Below are 18,802 nucleotides of genomic sequence, written 5' to 3' on the forward strand. Positions count from 1 at the left end.
GTTGTGTGTGTGTGTGCTGGATGGTTCTCCATATAGGCCATTTAAAAAAATTAAAGAAACAAGTAATTTTTGTCTCATGGATGGTCACACCTCCACCAACTGTACATCTTTAATTTTGCATTTATTTTTTATTTGTTTATAATTTATATATTTTCTAAACTATGCTGCTGTACAAATGTCAGTTTTGCCAATTACACAGCAGCTGCAAAAGTAAGACTCAATTTGTAACAAGTTTTGCATCTGATGTATAGGATTTGTTTTATTTCAAACAAATTAAGACAAAATATTTGTCATTGATTTTCATTGATAAAACTACTCAACCAGCCAAAGCTTCTCAGGACAAAAGTGAACATGTGGCCAGGTAAAAGCCACATTATAGTATGCCAGTGCTTTAGTAACTTGCCGAAAGACAGTCAACAAATTGCTGTCCATTAAAGGATTCTAAATGCCCGACAAGGAGTGTATTTAAAATCTCAACACAGAGCAAGCTTATTCTCACTTATTCCATTTGACAAGAGAGACAAGTTAAAACTAGTATTGCTCTATGCAGCACAATGTCTGACAGAATTTTCATTAAACACAGATCTCCCTGTTTAAATCAGTTAGACAGACAGAGAAGGAGGCAAAGAGAGAAAGCATAGTATGTGTAATAGCTCATAGTAACATCTGTTAGCTACCTCTGCACAAATGTTTTTGTGTATATTTGCCAGTCATATTTGTTCCCTGTTTAAGCACGTCAGTGTCCTTGAGATCAGATCACACAGAGGAATGGGTTACCATGTTGGAGGGAAGCACAATTATTTAGAACTGTGATCAAAACTGACTGGAACTGCCTGTGCATTGAACTTACAGCCAATTCAGAGTCAACCATTATATATATATATATATATATATATATATATATATATATATATATATATATATATATATATATATTTTTTTTTTTTTTTTTTTTTTTTTTATCATGTCAATGTGGACCAAAATCTTTGAGGAATATTTTCAGCACCATGTTGAATCTATACCACAAAGGATTAGACAGTTCTGAAGACAACCCGGTACTAGTAAGGTGTACCCAATAAAGTGGCCGGTGAGTGTGTGTGTGTGTGTGTGTGTGTGTGTGTGTGTGTGTGTGTGTGTGTGTGTGTGTGTGTGTGTGTGTGTGTGTGTGTGTGTGTGTGTGTGTGTATGTGTGTGTGTGTGTGTGTGTGTGTGAAGCTTTTCCTTCATTGACCACATTTAGCAGATTTTTTTCTAGAGTGGATTTGATTGAGATTCTTAAGGGTTACATTTAGAGAAATACTGTTTCTGTATTGATCACATGCATGTGTGTTCTAATATGACATGTGGTTTCGTTTTGTGCAAAACTCCTCCCACATTTAAGAAACTTCTGTGGTTTCTCTTCCATGTTCATGTGATGTTCAAGACCCGACTTGTCTTGAAAATTCTTTCCACATTGAGAGCAAGTGAAAGATTTTTTTAAATCATTTTGTTGAACTACTTTTCATCTGTGGGTGACCAGTTTTGACATGATGATGTTTCTCCCCTATTTCATTCAGTTTATCACCTGCTTTTTTTCATCCTTTCTAAAAGTTTAAAAAAACAAAACAAGAAAAATCAAAGAGAAATTAATTAATCTCTGAGGATAAAACAATGACGAATTCACTGCTATAAACAAAATTATCAACAAATTAATGCATTTATATAAATTAAATATTGTATCGTCATAAATCCTATGTATTATCTTTTAATGTGCACAAATTTAATCAATAACATACATTTAATTTTGTGCAACCCTTTAGGTCTAACAAGGTACTGCTTGATAAATCTGACATTCAAGAAATGACATCATATGAACACTTAGCTTCAACTGTATAATATTATGATTACATCATAAAAAGAATTTACAATTCATTCTCTCATTTTTAACAAACTCTTAACATTGACTAAATTCATCACCAGAGTTGCTTGACAACATCACATAAGTTCTTATCAATTATGGTCAAGCAAATGAAATATTAGGCTAATATGTTAATTAATAGTCATGGGTATGTTTTACAAGATATTAAATTCAGGGTAATGCAGTGGTGCAGTAGGTAGTGCTGTCACCTCACAGCAAGAAGGTCGCTGGTTCGAGCCTCGGCTGGGGCGGTTGGCGTTTCTGTGTGGAGTTTGTATGTTCTCCCTGCATTCGCGTGGGTTTTCTCTGGGTGCTCCGGTTTCCCCCACAGTCCAAAGATATGCGGTACAGCCTATAGGTGAATAGGGTAGGCTAAATTGTATGAGTGTGAATGATTGTGTGTGGATGTTTCTTAGAGATGGGTTGCAGCTGGAAGGCCATCTGCTGCGTAAAACACGTGCTTGATAAGTTGGCGGTTCATTCCGCTGTGGCGACCCCGGATTAATAAAGGGACTAAGCCGACAAGAAAATGAATGAATGAATGATAAATTCAGTTTGTTAAAATGTTGCACAATTCCTGATCATAAAGTCTTTAGAGACCTATAACGTGCCTATAACTTTATTGTTTTTACTGTATTAGGCTTATCATTATCACCATTATATATACAGAGAAGAAGTATGAAGGTTTATGAAAGAGTTACTCCATATAAATATTATTATTAATAATAATAATAATTATTGTTATTATTATTTCATTTATTTTACTTCAGCTGAGTCCCTTTATTCATCCGCCAACTTATCCAGCATATGTTTTAAACAGCGAATGCCCTTCCAGGTGCAACCCAGTAGTGGGAAAAAATAAAATAAAATAATAATAATAATAATAACTGATCAAAAAGTTAGATATATGTGTTTTCATATTATTTAATCTATTTTTTCCTTAATGTAAATAAATGTGCAAACAATGTACTTTCTCTTGTATCTCTTGTGCGAGCAGTCTCTTTAGCAAGTGGTTTACACATTTTTTACATTTTTGACACACCCACCCAACAAGAATCAACACCTTCCCAAACCCCGAAGCAAAACGACACTGTTTACATGAAATTATAGGCTACTGTTCATTTCTTCCTCTTTAGAGCGTGATCATAACACCAAATCACTGAAATTCACCTAGTCGCATGTATTTCACTAAATGTTTTTGTGTATATTTACTTTTTTTGAAAAAGATTTAACATTATCATGAGGATTTTAATTCTGCTGTAATTTTTTCATATCTTTGGAGAAATATGATTTCAGATATATTTTTCAGCTATTTGTGCATCGTGACAGGTAAAATTTCCTCTCTTGAAGTGAAATGAAATTACAGTGCGGCACTTGCTGTTTTACCTTTCATGTTTATGAAATTAGGAGATTTTTTTGTCAAAACCTAATCAGTCATAACATGTTTAATGCTGAATTATTTAAGCCTCTTTAATGTAATTAAGTTTGCTATAGCTGTTTTGTTTGCTAATATACTTTGTTTAACCTTCGTTTCAGGATTGCTTGGTGTTGATACAGAAGTACAGACTGTTCAAGTGGAAGGAGAATTCTGTCACTTTAAACACAAATTTTAAAGTACAGAAAAATGATCACATTCGGTGGGAAGTTAAATCAAAAGGTAATCAGGTAGCAGCAGAATTAACAAACCAGAGCATCTTTTGTGAAGATGGACTACAGCTGGACAATCAGACTGGATCTCTGACTATCAGAAACGTCAAAGGCTCTGAACTTTACTCACTGCAGATCAGCCGTGGTAACATTGTCAGAAAATACAATGTTATTGTGTATGGTGAGTAAATCATGCTGAAATGTGATTGGGAAGAAAATTTGTAAAATGGTTGTAATACAAAGTTCAACTGATAATTCAAATACTCAATACAACTTGAAAAGACCATTTGGTCTAATTTCAATTAGTCTTTCAAGAAAATATTTTCATCACATTTGTGTTTTTATTTGCTTGTTACTAAGACAGTGGAGATAAAAAAAAAAAATCTAATTTCTGATTCTGACCTCAAAATTTAGAAAACCATACACTGTACTTTAAAAAACACGTAAAATAATGGCCATTAAAATAGCCGGAAAGAAACTGTAAAATAATGAATTTTTTACAGTGTAGGTGGTTTTCTAATTATGATATTACCTGTTCTGTCATGTCTGAAGCACCTCTTCCCGAACCGGACATCAAGAGAGACCACAGTCATTGTTCTACATCAGCACCAGGATGTTCAATAGTCCCAAAATGTCTCCTGGTGTGTTCAGTGTCTAATGTGAGTTCTGTGAATCTCACCTGGTACAAAGGAGACAGTTCATTGTCCAACACCAGTTTGGAGACTGAGTGTCTGGATGATTCCCACACATGTGTTGTGTCTTACACATTCACCAGCCGGAGTAAATACCCCAGCAGTGACATGTGTCTGAAATGTTCAGGTTTGTCAGCATTTGTGCTTTTGTAGAATCTTTTTTTTTTTTTTACAGATACAGACAGGTGTCTTTTCACTAATAATGCTTCTGCTTTATCCTCTACAGATCTCCACAGTCATAAGCTTTTAATACTGCTGTTAACATCTGCATTTGTGCTGCTAGCAATCACAATTGTAGTTGGGTCATTGCTCCATTTAAAGTATAAACAAGCTAACAAAAGAGAATCACAGAATAAAGATCAGGATAAGGTAAGAGATATTGTCAAAACTTTATTTTTAGCTTTTCTTGTTTCACACATTCTGTGTACTTATGGTAACTACAATTATTTATGCATGAATACATGCAAGTATTCTTAAACATAGTAACCAACCCTAACCATTTATGCAACTAATTAATATTACTCAATAGTTAAATGAACAGTTCCTCTGTGATAGTCTTGAACTTGAGAAATCATGAGCGAATTAGCAGCACATTTTTTTTTATTTTTGGGTAAAGAATCTGTTAAAATGTATTGACAATATGACTTTAGGCTTCAGCATTTCTAGGCTTGTTCTAACACGATTATCAAGCTCTCATACATACTTGATATCAGATCTTATACTACACTACTCCTTTGTTCTTTAATGCTTTTTTTAATCTCTCTCTTAACTTTGCTAACAGCTGGTTTACTGTTCATTATTCCCCTTATTATGTATTGCCCTGATTTTCAAACTATATGCACTTTTATGACAATACATTAATTCATTCATTCATTTTCTTTTTGGCTTAGTGCCTTTATCAATCTGTGGTCGCCATAGTGGAATGAACCACCAACTTATCCAGCACGTTTCTACGCAGCGTATGCCCTTCCAGCTGCAACCCATCACTGGATTCCACACACACACACTTGATCACACTCATACACTCCGGCCCAATTCTGTAGCGCATGTCTATGGACTGTGGGGGAAAGCGGAGCACCCGAAGGAAACCCACATGCAAAGGGAGAACATCTGAACTCCACAAAGAAACCTACTGACCCAGCCGAGGCTCGAACCAGCTACCTTCTTGCTGTGAGGCGCCACTGTGTCACCTATGACAATACATTAAAATTTAAATAACACGATGAGAAAATTAGTTTGCAACATTAAGCAGCATAAGTTGTTTTAAAAAAAATGGAAGTGAATGAGACCAGAAATCTCGACACATGTAAGCTGCAATGGCTGCGCCACTCTTCTGTGTAAATAAGGTGGATAGATCCAGGAAAATCAGCTTTTTAAAATCTGGAAATTTGACTTACCATATTGGAACATTAATATAAAATCAGCCATCGTGTCTGTTGATTTAAGGGAGCTGCTTTGGTCCCTTAAATTTATTAGGTGAAATTGATGCTAAGGATTTTGTAGCAACATTTAGAAATATACTTTTATACAATTAAAAGGGGGATACCTTATGGCAGACTTAAGTTCTTAATGTTAACCCCTCGGTTTTTTTTTTTTTTTTTTTTTTTTTTTTTTTAGTAACCCAAGCTTAAATAAAACTAAAGGTTCACTTAACCTAAGATATTTTTTTTAGCTTTCATGAACCCAGGTCTTGGATTTGAAAACATTTGGGATAATCTGAGTAAATAAGTCACAAAATATATAACATATATACATATAATATATAGTGTGTTTTTAGTGAATGTTAGTGGGAGGGAAACAACTTTCTTACTGTGCCTTTAATGTGAAAAGATTTCAGTCTCAAAGAAGGTGGATGCTAAACTCACCACACCACTTTAATGGACAAATGGTTAGTAGTGGTTGTAAAATGACAGAAAGTAACCTGTTCAGTTTTGTGTGCTGGCACTTCCTCCGTCAGTCTAACCCAAAGAAAAAGGAAATATTGAAACATATCATATGACAAATGTTAACAAGCACAGATTTTCAAAGTTCACATTGTTCAGCTTTTGAACCTTGGCTGAATTTTGTTCAAAATGCTGTTTAGTCTTTCGTATATTTTTCACATCAGCGCTTTTATTTTTAAGTGAGTCAAAACTGCAAGACAAAATGCATCTTTGGTCACAAATACTACTCTGGTCTTAAATAGCAGGAACTAATTGAAACAGAATTGTGAGACTATGACTTCTTCAGAGCTGCAAGCCACTGAACTGTTTTGGTGCTTACCACAAAATTGTAGAGGAACAGATATTTGAACTGATAATCGGTGGGATTAAAAAAAATGTACATATTGTATTTTGTATTTGCATAACATTTATGTACACATATATACATGGAATCAAATGTAAATGCTGTAGATCAATCTGATTTAAATTGTTTATAAAAATGTTTTTAATCAACGCCAGCGTTTCAAAACAGTGTTTCTGATTCATGTCTGCATGTTGGTGATAGTTTATGCACACCAGAGGGTGCTCTTACCAAATATATTGTCAACTGTGTTAATTGTGTGAAGTGTACAGAGATGTTTAACATTGAAGCTTGTTTTAATAGCATTACTCAGATACCTTTTACTTTACATTTTTTTATTATTGTGTGTGCTGTTTATGCATTTGATAAAAAATAAAAATCATCTTTTTGTGGGTGATTGTGTCTGCCTCTTATTGACGGTAAAGTCAAGATGGAGATGACTGACTGGATCAACACTTGTCTGCATGTAGGTTTAAAGGTGTAATGAAATGAGAAATCAAATCTGCCTTGATTTTTGACATACATTGGTAACTGTTGGAGACTTTGTGGTTGATGCTTAAAATAGCCAGTGTTTTGCAGCAATAAGTGAAGTTTATTCATAAACTAATTTCGAGAGGATCACGTGCTTATGATTTATCACGGTCGGTCTCGCATTTGCTAATCACTATCTTCCAATCATATGAGCCCTAAGCTACTATAAAATAGCCACAGTTTTTAGTTCACTTTATCTTCGTTTGGAAGAAACCCCCCTCCTCCCCTATTCTCCTCCTCCTTTACCTCTGATTGGGCGGCTTGGCGGCAGAGACATGGTGAGACATGGTGAGCCCCACAGCAAGAACACTGCCAGCCCTGGTTCCACAGGACCGGTGGGTGTTTCTGTGAGGAGTTTGTATGTTCTCCCCGTGTCCGCGTGGGTTTTCCCCGGGTTCTCCGGTTTCCTCCCACCATCCAAAGACATTAAACATACATAACAATCAAGCTTTTGTTTAACCCCTTGTGTTCCCTTAGCTACCGCAACAGGGGAGTTCTGAGATCCACCGAGCTCAGGCTCCCCTCTCGCTCTGCCAACGGGAGGAAGCCCGGGCTCGAGGAGCCCTTGAGCTCGGGGCTCTCTCCCGGGACAGCCAGCCAAACAAGCTTTTATAAATCATCAGCTAAGTGTGAACTCTTGAAACAGTATTTACTGTAAAACCAGTAGCATTTGTATGAAATTGAGTGCAAAGGATAAACTACAATAAATGACTAAATAAAGATACAAAATCTGTCACTGGGGCAGTACCTTTTCAAAAGGAATATTTTGTTGTTAACAGGTCCTTAAAGGTACATATTATTCCTAAAAAGCACAAATGTGTACCTCACAGTACTTAAAGGTTCAAAAGGACCCTAAAAGTTCTACATGTATGGTACAAAAGTGTACCTTTTGAAAAGGTACCGTCCCAGTGACAGATTTTGTACCTTTATGTACCCACACCCTCAGAAATAAAGGTACGAGCTGTCACTTGGGTGGTACCTTTTCAAAAGGAACACATTTGTAAAGGGACCATATTGGTACCTCAAAAGTATATATTAGTACCTACAAATTTTGCTCTTTTGTACTTTTTGAAGTACTAATATGTACCCTTGAGGTATTGATATGGACCTTTAAAGTACAAATTTGTACCCTTTGAAAAGGTACCACCACAGAGACAGCTTGTGTACCTTTATTTGTGAAAGTGCATTATGGCAAGTAACTCTGACTATAAGTATAAAATTACTGTTCATCAATTACCGTCCTGATCTACCCTGATGCTTCATCATACTATTTATAAATAAATGTATTTATCTTAAACCAGAAAAGAATTACTTAGGCAGTAACACACAAATACCCATGCTGCTTGTCTTATTCTAAACACAAAGTTGTTGCCCCTTTATGGAAGCCATGTGTTTGATTTGTTTACTTCTGTGAGCTCCATTCTCTGTCTATCAGTTCAGATGCAGAGTCTGATATGGTTTAGGCCTTAAACAAGAATCTACAATGAGTAAGTAAAATGTGTTTAAATATTTTAAGGGTTTCTACAGTAAGTCTGTGTACTCAGTAAGTAATTGTTATCTTGAAATTTTTACTTAAGAGCTACATTGTTAGCTATAGTTAGCAACTCCTCATAACCCCTTACAGTTTTACATGTTATATTCATTTAAGTGTATTTATTAATTGGACAAGAACATGAAAATACTATTATTTTTTATTATATATATAAAAAAATACATTAAATAGAAATGCTAAACCAAAACAACAGGAATTTATCATTTAAATTCACAAACATTAAAGAAGCAACAGGGTCAGAGGCAAATTCTGTTATTATAAATTAATGAAAAAACAATGTCAACCTATAAACTTGGCAATGCATTAACTTAAAACATATAACTTAAAAAATTAAGGTAACACTTTACAATGCGGTTGTACTAGTTAATGTTAGTTTACTACTAATATAAGTTATGTATTTACTTACATAAATAAACAATGAACGATAGACTTATTACCATGTTTATTAATCTTTGTTAATATTAGTTAATGGGAATAAAGTTAGTTCATGTTAACTTACAGTGATTAAATAATGTTAAGAGGGAATTTGGATTTTAATAATATATTAGTAAATACTTTAACTAACATTTGCTAATGCAACCTTATTGTAAAGTGTGACCAAAATATAAATATACTTTGGCATATTAATAAAATGAAACTTAAATCTCCATTCTTTTAAATGGGAAAAAATTAAATCAAGCCAAACAAACAAATAAATACGCTGCGCTAACAGAATAGTTTTTTACAAAAAATAACATGACTCATGGACATGTTACATAGAACTTGACGTAAAACATTTAGAACAAAGATATGAATTGTAAACAAGTATCAAGTAAAGTGAAACATTTAAGAGATGCTTAAGTGCAAACTGCAAACATAATATGGTTGATAGATGAGCCTTCAAAAGAAGCAGTGAATAAAAAATCATAACATTCAGTCATAAGTTCCCAAACTAAATAAATAACATTGTTTTTACAATATATAAAAATTCATGTGAAAATTTGAAGCAGAAAAATAAATTACACAAATATTACATAGATGATTTCAATATCAAACTGCATGGCACTAAAACAGCTTTTGAAAGCATTGATGTTTTACTTTCACTTTCATTTTCATATTCACATATTCAAATTTTACAAGATGAGAGACTAATATTAGACTAATTTAAACTTTTTTGAGTCACACCTTTCAAAATGATCTCAAACTATTGATTGAGCTAACAATTTTTACTGCATGTTAATTTTCAGTCACTGAAGTATTATAAAAATTTTCTCTGTGCAAATAACCAACAAAATTTTGCCAACTTGACAAAATAACAGACCAAATAAGGATGTAAGAATGAAAATTTGACATAATGAAAATGTATATAATCATTATACAATACTGAAATATTGGACTAGAGTGGTTTAACAATAAACTAGCAAAGCTAATAGTTACATTATGCTCATTTTTATATTTAGGAGACGCTTTAATCTAAAACAACTTGTATTGCATTGAAGGCACACATTTTCTCAGTTGCTGAGTTGCTTTCCGCTGGGATCATACCATCAACCTCGGCATTGCTAGCACCATGCTCTACTATTTGATCTACAGGAAACTTGGACCCCATCAAACTGCACAGAAAACACACAATCAAAAATGAAAGTCAATAACAACAAGAGTGACATGTTTAATCAATTAATAGATGAATTAATCAATTAATCAATTTTTTTCTTAGTAGGTGGTGACTGATGTACATGCAAAAGACACAGCAGCATATCTATACTGCCCTACAAAAGCAAAGTGCATTATCTACACAGCGCTGAAACTGAACTAAATACCTTAAAAATTTTACACCAGCTTGGTTTTTTTTAGTGACCACAATTTTAAAATCTTTGTTTCTCTGAAATGAGACAAAATTGAAGCAGGAGACTTCACCACAAGACAGAACAGAAGTCACAAAGCCTAGTTTAGACTCATTTTTGACAAAAAAAACTGCACTTTGCCTTTGAAGGGCGGTATAAAGACAAAGTCTGACAACAAAGGCTCATTATTGATGCGTACTCCTGTATACATTTCTGGACAGCGCAAAATACATCCCAGGAGCATTTTTTGTAGATTTTGTTTTCACAAATCCACCAGAGGACACTGTGTATGCTTTTCCATCTCAGATCTCCATTCACGCCTGCTGTTCAAACGTTAATACATTAGAGGTCACTGTCGACTGACTGACCGACCAACTAACCGATACCCTCACCAACCCCCTTCCTTAAACACAACCGATAGTGTTTCCAAAAGCACCGATTGACCTGCCCACCGCCTTTCCTCAACCCAACCGACAGTTTTCAAAAGCAATCCGGAAAATAAAAAAAGCCCTCACAGCCACCTGATTTTTTATCAAGCTTGCATTTCTTACCACAATCTCACTCTGTTATTTACTTGTTTAATTTTTTTTGGAGGCCATTTTAGTACAGTGAACTCATTGTCATGTTCAAGAAACCAATCTGAGATTATTCACGCTTTGTGACAGGGTGGGTTATCTTGCTGAAAAGTAGCCATCAGAAGATGGGTACACTGTAAACCCCTCTGTGGTCATTACTAAAGATAATAAGTTATTATGACTTGACATTACTTAAAATACCAAGTTTTGACATCAAAACCGTAACAGTTGTGTTTAACTTAGTCATTAGGCAGCAAAAAAACTTCTAATTGATATTTTAATTAATATTACCTTTAAATGATTCACCATGTCTCTGTTTAAAATGATTTGTTGCGCTTGAAATTCTGCCTTGACAACTGTGCTGATTGGTCGATGTTATATGACACAAGGGGGTAATTTTGCTTGTGATGTTGTTCTCACATAAACCACCTGAGGCCGCTGTCGACTGACTGAACAACTGACTGACAGACTGACCGACTGACCGACCGATATCCTCACCCACCCCTTTCCTTAAACCCAACCGATAGTGTTTTCGAAAGTACTGACTGACCTGCCCATCGCCTTCCCTTAACCCAACCGACAGTATTCAAAAGCAATCCAAAAAAAAAGCCCTCACAGCCGCCTGATTTTTACCACGTTTTCAAATCTTACCACATTCTCACCCTGTTATTTACTTAAATTTTTTTTGGCAGTTATTTTTCTTTTACCTGCTTTCTGGAACTGCTTTCCACCAGACTCAAACCCCATCATCGCGGTCAACTCCTCCCTGCATCTCAAGTCTGCCGACGTACACGGCGAGCAATTGGACAAACAGGTAACAGCGGAAAAGCCGTTCATATGAAGCTAAGCCGTCAGCTGGTAGCATGAAAAAAAAACAAGCCGTCGGCACAGTCATACTGCACCATAGCGTTTGTTATAAATATGAAATGCTGCCAGTAGCTCTGACTACACAATTCACGCTCTACAGAAATGTATACGGGGGTACGTTTTCACAATAGGCCTGTGTTGAAATATAAACATAAACTACTTACTGTGATTTCAAGCAAGCATTTCTCGTATGACCGAGTAGAGAAGATAACTGCGTGAACCTCTTCCCACAAGAATCGCAGCGATATCGCTTTTCTCCGGTGTGGATCCTCTCATGTATTTTCAGATATTCAGGCCGTTTAAAGGTCTTGTCACAGTGTGAACACTTATAAGGTTTTTCTCCAGTATGAGCGCTCTGGTGTACTCTAAGCTCATAATCTGTAAAGAAAGTCTTCCCACACTCAGTGCACATATGATCCTTCACACCGCTGTGTCTTTTCTGGTGCATTTTTAAATTGCCCATCTGTCTAAAACCCTTTGCGCAAAAGGAACATATGTAAGGCTTCTCCTGTGTGTGAACTCTCAGGTGATCCTTCAAGGCATCGGCTCTAAAGAATTTCTTACTGCACTGGTCACAGTTAAACAGTCTTTCTCTTGAATGAGTACGCAGATGCTCTTTTAAAACGCATGACTTTAGGAAACTCTTCCCACATTGATCACAAGTGTGCAGATTTTCTCCGGTGTGGATTTTTATGTGATCGGTAAGGTTCTGTCTCCGTGTGAAACTCTTCCCGCATTGCTCGCATGAATGCGGCTTCTCTCCGGTGTGGATTTTCATGTGTGCATTAAGGGCTCCCTTTTGTGTGAAACTCCTCCCGCACTGAGCACACTTGTGCGGCCTCTCTCCAGTGTGGATTTTAATGTGATCGTTGAATATTTGCTTTTGTTTGAATCTCTTCCCGCATTCATTACACGCATACGGCTTCTCTCCTGTGTGTATTTTCATGTGCGCGTTAAGATTTCCTTTATGCGCAAAACTCTTCCCGCACTGATCACACATGTATGGCCTCTCTCCAGTGTGCCTTTTCATGTGCTCCTTAAGGTTGCCTTTATTAGAGAAAATCTTCTCGCACAGATCACATGCATACGGCTTCACCTCATTATGAAACTGTATGTGAAGATTAAGACTTTGTTCGCATGAGAAACTCCTTCCACACTGAGGGCAAATGTAACATATTGTCTCTCCACTTGGCCATGAGGCACTCGTGAGTGTTTCTTCGATGTTGACGTCATGATGTTTCTTCGCCAATTCAATCAGTCCTTCAATCTCCTTGTTCTCTTCGATCAGGTCTAAAATGAAAGTGAAAGTATGATTTCATCTCTTTAATCGGTACTCATTGAAATGCTTGTTTGATTAACTCTGGAGTGTTACTAGGGGTTAATACATGACACTTTATTAGGTACACTTTATTAGTGCTAGATTGGGCCCCATTTTACCTTCAGAACTGCCTTAATCCTTCGTGGCACAGATTTAGCAAGGTACAGGAAATATTCAATCAGAGATTTTGGTCCATATTGACATGATAGCATCATGCAAGTGCTGCAAATTTGTGCGCTGCACATCCATGATGCCAATCTCCCATTCCACAACATCCCAAAGGTGCTCTATTGGATTGAGAACTGAGGTCTGTGGAAGCTATTTGAGTACAGTGAAATCATTGTCATGTTCAAGCAACCAGTGTAAGATGATTCGCAAATGTGTCATGGTGCGTTATTCTGTTAGAAGTAGCCATCAGAACATCGATACACTGTAAACCCCAACAATATTTAAAACACCAAGTTTTGGCATCAAAACTTAAACAGTTGTGTTTAACTTACTCGTTAGACAGCAAAAAAATGCAATTAATATTCTTAGTTCTCTGAACTTAACATTTTAATTTCTTTAAGTGATTCACCATGTCTCTGTTTAAAATGATTGATTGTGTTTGACAACTGCGCTGATTGGTCAGTGTTATATGACACAAGGTGGTCATTTTTCTTGTGATGCTAAATTTTGCTGAAATGCAGCGTGACAGAGACACTACCTGAACTCATCTGGCGAAAGAGAAAAGTTACATGCAGGGGTGACACGGTGGCACAGTTGGTAGCGCTGTCGCCTCATAGCAAGAGGGTTGCTGGTCGAAGTCCTGACTGGGTCAGTTGGCATTTCTGTGTGGAGTTTGCATGATCTCCCTGTATTGGCATGGGTTTCCTCCGGGTGCTTTCCCCCATAAGTCCAGACATGCGTTATAGGTGAATTGGATATGCTAAATTGCATGTGTGTAAGTCCTGGTGTTCTAGGTTGGGGGTTGAGCGGGTGGGCTAACAACCCACCTTGTTAAAATTAGATGTTACGAAACACCAGCATAGTGTGGCTAAATATCTTTAATATAAACGGCCCTCAGAGTAAGTAAGCAAAGAATATAAAAGCTGAAAAATTTTGAAGTTAAGTCTATTAGCCATTTTAAGTTATCTGTAATTAAACAATTAAGATAATTCAATAAAAAGACCACATTTAGTCAACTCAATAAATTAAGTTGTTGATTTCCCATTACTCAAACAAACTGAGGAAATCACTTTACTCAAATTATTTGAGTAGTCTCAAATTATTAGGGCTTACAGTGTACACTGTTCATAAAGGGATGGACAGGGTCAGCAACAATACTCCAGAAGGCTGTGGCATTGACACGATGCTCAATTACTAATGGGCCCAAAGTGTGCCAGGAAAATATCCCCCCCACCATTACACCACCACCACCAGCCTGAACCATTGATGAAAGGCAGGATGGATCCATGCTTTTATGTTGTTAATGCAGCAGAAATGGAGTCATCAGACCAGGCAACGTTTTTCCAATCTGCTATTGTCGAATTTTGGTGAGCCTGTGCGAATTGTAGCCTCAGTTTCCTATTCTTAGTTGACAGGAGTGGCAGCCGGTGTTAGATATATATAATTACATTAAAATCAGTGCCGATAAAGAATATATGGTTCTTTCCTTAATAAAGGGTAAATTACAGAAATGTACAAAAACATGTAAAAATGTATCTTAATAAGGCAAAGAAATTAATTAATTTTGATAGATTCATTTGTATTAGGCACAGCGGTCATCCAATGATGCACATTTTTAATCAGAAGATTACAAAAATGACAAAAACATTATGTTTTAGTGATGAAAACTGTATCAATGTTTACTTCAGTCGGGTATGTGAATTATTTAAAATTTGTGTAATATGTACCAAATAACATGAACCAGATTTGATTAAATGTAGAGTAAAATAGCTCAGATAGTTTTTAATCTGACCAACTATTATTTTTAGCTATTATCTGACCTTCATCAGCCTCCAATTTCCAACCAATTTAAGAAATTATGTGTAACAAAGCTATCTGTATATTATTTGCTTTGAAGCTGTGGCACAGAAGAGATTTTTTAGTTAAAATTAACAACATTTAAGATGAATGAAAGTAAAATTAAATCAGACCATGTACATTACAAAACAATGTTTAAAATTGTAAGCATTAAGGATTTGTAATTTGTGATTTAAAATATTTGTAAATGTGATTTTTAGTCATTTTTATTTGGACTTATCTGTGGGTAATGCTTACTTTAAACCACATATAATATTGATGAAGGAATATTTATAGTAATTTAAAAGCAGGGTTTAGTCTAGATTCTAATTAAACAATAGGCAATCGTGTGTCTAAACTTTTCATAATTTGGACAGTCAAATAAAGTCATGTTAAACTCTTAAATTTACAGAATAATCCAGAATAAACACCAACCTATTCGTTCTTCAACATCTTCTTGTTTTATTCCGGAAGTTTCAGGATCATTCATATTCTCTGTGTTCTTTCATCAACTCTTGTCTTCTTCAGATGAAAATATCCAAGTGGAAGGAGCTTCATTGAAGGGAGCTGGTGTGTGGAAGGAGCAGATCTAGCAAAATCAAAATAAATCCGTTCTCAAAAGGTTGCTTCCAATAACTCACACACTTTAAGTACAGTTGAAGTCAGAATTATTAGCACCTCTGAATAATTAGCCCCCTGTTTATTTTTTTCCCCAGTTTCTGTTAAACGGAGCGAAGATTATTTTTTTAACACATTTCTAAACATAATAGTTTTTATAACTCATCTCTAATAACTGATTTATTTTATCTTTGCCATGATGACAGTAAATAATATTTGACTATATATTTTTTAAGACATTTCTATACAGCTTAAAGTTACATTTAAAGGTTTAACTAGGTTAAAAAGGTTAACTAGGCAGGTATGGGTAATTAGGCAAGGTATTGTATAACGATGGTTTGTTCTGTAGACCAGTGATAAAATATATATAGCTTACATGGGCTAATAATTTTGACCTTAAAATGGTTTTTAAAAAAATAAAAACTGCTTTAATTCTAGCCAAAATAAAACAAATAAGAGTTTCTCAAAAAGAAACATTATCAGACATACTGTGAAAATTTCTGTGCATTTGAGAAATATTTTAAAACAAAAAAAAAAAAAATCAAAGGGGGGCCTAATAATACTAACTTGAAGTGTTTCTAACCATCACAATCTAAAGTAATGACTTTTTTATAGCACTCTATTCATTCATTCATTCATTTTCTTGTCAGCTTAGTCCCTTTATTAATCCGGGGTCACCAAAGCGTAATGAACCGCCAACTTATCCAGCAAGTTTTACGCAAAGCAAGTACGCAGCGGATGCCCTTCCGGCCGCAACCCATCTCTGGGAAATATCCACACACACATTCACACACTCATACTCATACACTACGGACAATTTAGCCTACCCAATTCACCTGTGGGGAAAACCGGAGCACCCAGAAAAAACCCACACAAATGCAGGGAGAACATGCAAACTCCACACAGAAACGCCAACTGAGCCGAGGCTCGAACCAGCAACCCAGCGACCTTCTTGCTGTGAGGCGACAGCACTACCTACTGCGCCACTGCCTCGCCCTATAGCACTTTAGTTTAGCCTTATTACTTGACTAATAATAATATTAATAACCTGTCAAATATTGCCTGTTTATTGGTAAGTTTGATCTTATTCTTCATTCCCAATATCCAAACACAACAATTATCAATAAGCAGCAAATTAATAGTTCATTAAGCCAAAATTCTTAGTTGATGGTTTGTAAATAGTAAAATGGATAAACTTATTTAAAATGTAGCGTGAGTTTTTTTAGATTAGTTACTTTAACCAAATCCTAGGAATTACTCACATTCCTTCAAAGTCAGACATGCTTTATAGCAGCTGGTAACTGAAATCTGAGTTATTATGAAGATGTTTTAATAGATGAATGACTACCTCACAGCATGCAGCATCTACTATAGTTATGTATTTATAACTATAAATTATAGACAATCCTAAAACGTGAACTTGTTGCAGTTGTATGGGCAGGATCTGCTATTGTTTTACACAAAGCAATATTTACTAATGTTTCTAATGTCAAACGTCTTTCATCGACATACTCAAATACATATATATCCTTGTGGTGGATTTAAAAGGTCGCGCAAATTCACCTCTAATTAATACCCCTCCAAGACCGTATTTTGACTTTTGCTGACGTGACATTCGCCAACAATAGCATTCGTGCTCGCGAACACAAAAACAAAGACAGTCGCTCGAGGTCTTGATGAATTCACGTTTCTGTCACATCGTTGCCTGCTAGGCTAACATTATGTTTGAGTCAGCAGACGGCAGAAAAGACACACAAATAGCAGCATTAGTCGGTAGCAGATGAAAACAATGCAGAAATAACGCTTTATCAAACCGTGTTTTGTAATTGTGTGACGTTTAATACAGGAAGCGTCGTGAACCGCTGCTTACCCGCACTCCGGTTAGACTAACCGAGGATTCTTCTTTTTCCACCCCGCCCAACGAGCCCTCTCTTCGGCCAGCGCTGCGTGTCCAGCTCGCCTGGATTCTGCTCTTGACTCCCCCAAGCCAGGAGGATGGAGGGGTGAAGAAATTATATATTTATATCCTGTTACTCAAACCTTCTCCAAAAATGTTTTCCATTACTATTTCCCTATTCTGGCTTTTTGGCAAATTTTATGTGACTTAAATTACCTCTTCCCTCTTCATAAAAAAGTATATATATATATATATATATATATATATATATATATATATATATATATATATATATATATATATATAATGTCTAAGTATACGAGCCTACATCAGATTATAGATATCAACAATACAACAATATAAGAATTGTTAATAATTAAAAACCAAACCATCTTTATTTCTATCGCGCTTTTAGACTGTCAAAGAAGATTATTGTGGAAAATGTTCTAGTAAAATGAAACGGCTCCATTCCAGTTTTCAAGTTTAGTTCAGATCATTGTATTATAAATACATTCATTCATTTTCTTGTCGGCTTAGTCCCTTTATTAAACCGGGGTCGCCACAGCGGAATGAACCGCCAACCTTTCCAGCAAGTTTTTACGCAGCGGATGCCCTTCCAGCCGCAACCCATCTCTGGGAAACATCCACACACACACATTGACACGCTACGGACAATTTAGCCTACCCAATTCACCTGTACCACGTCTTTGGACTGTGGGGGAAACCAGAGCACCCGGAGGAAACCCACGCGAAGGCAGGGAAAACATGCAAACTCCACACTGAAACGCCAACTGAGCTAAGGTTCGAACCAGCATCCCAGTGACCTTCTTGCTGTGAGGCATCAGCACTACCTTGCCTTGCAATATAAATGTCACTGCCTAAAGTAAAGACACTGAAGAGCATGTCCAATGATTCAACTCCCAAATAATTCCAAACCAAGCAAGCCATGGCTAGTGGTGAGAAAATAAAGGAAAGAAAGAAGAGAAACAACCAAACATGCGGGGTATTGTTTTTCATAAAACAACATTTTAGTTATATTATTGTAGCGAACTTGACTTAGTTTACATGTAGCTAAAAGGTTGAGCATTACTTTATTTT

General features: G+C 35.9%; 2 protein-coding genes across 3 annotated transcripts; one reads left to right on the forward strand and one right to left on the reverse strand.

The window, feature by feature from the left end:
* The first annotated feature begins 1,007 nt into the window (after positions 1-1,007).
* Positions 1,008-6,911, forward strand: LOC141380089 (uncharacterized). The gene is made up of 5 exons (XM_073936773.1): positions 1,008-1,055; positions 3,434-3,725; positions 4,097-4,363; positions 4,463-4,605; positions 5,127-6,911. The coding sequence occupies exons 1-5, from the start codon at positions 1,008-1,010 to the stop codon at positions 5,160-5,162; spliced, it is 786 nt and encodes a 261-aa protein (XP_073792874.1). The 3' UTR covers positions 5,163-6,911.
* Positions 6,912-8,723: 1,812 nt separating this feature from the next.
* On the reverse strand, positions 8,724-17,791 carry LOC108181150 (uncharacterized). 2 transcript variants are annotated; one of them, XM_021469564.3, is made up of 4 exons: positions 17,678-17,791; positions 15,625-15,756; positions 12,032-13,157; positions 8,724-10,194 (listed from the first exon to the last, which is right to left on the reverse strand). In XM_021469564.3, the coding sequence occupies exons 2-4, from the start codon at positions 15,677-15,679 to the stop codon at positions 10,050-10,052; spliced, it is 1,326 nt and encodes a 441-aa protein (XP_021325239.1). In that variant the 5' UTR covers positions 15,680-15,756; positions 17,678-17,791; the 3' UTR covers positions 8,724-10,049. The 2 variants fall into 2 exon arrangements, with proteins under 2 accessions (XP_021325239.1, XP_017208841.1); XM_017353352.4 differs by having other exon boundaries at positions 15,625-15,778.
* Positions 17,792-18,802: the final 1,011 nt, after the last annotated feature.

The sequence above is a fragment of the Danio rerio genome, chromosome 22, assembly GCF_049306965.1.
Source record: "Danio rerio strain Tuebingen ecotype United States chromosome 22, GRCz12tu, whole genome shotgun sequence".
In the NCBI taxonomy this organism is placed as follows: Eukaryota; Metazoa; Chordata; class Actinopteri; order Cypriniformes; family Danionidae; genus Danio; species Danio rerio.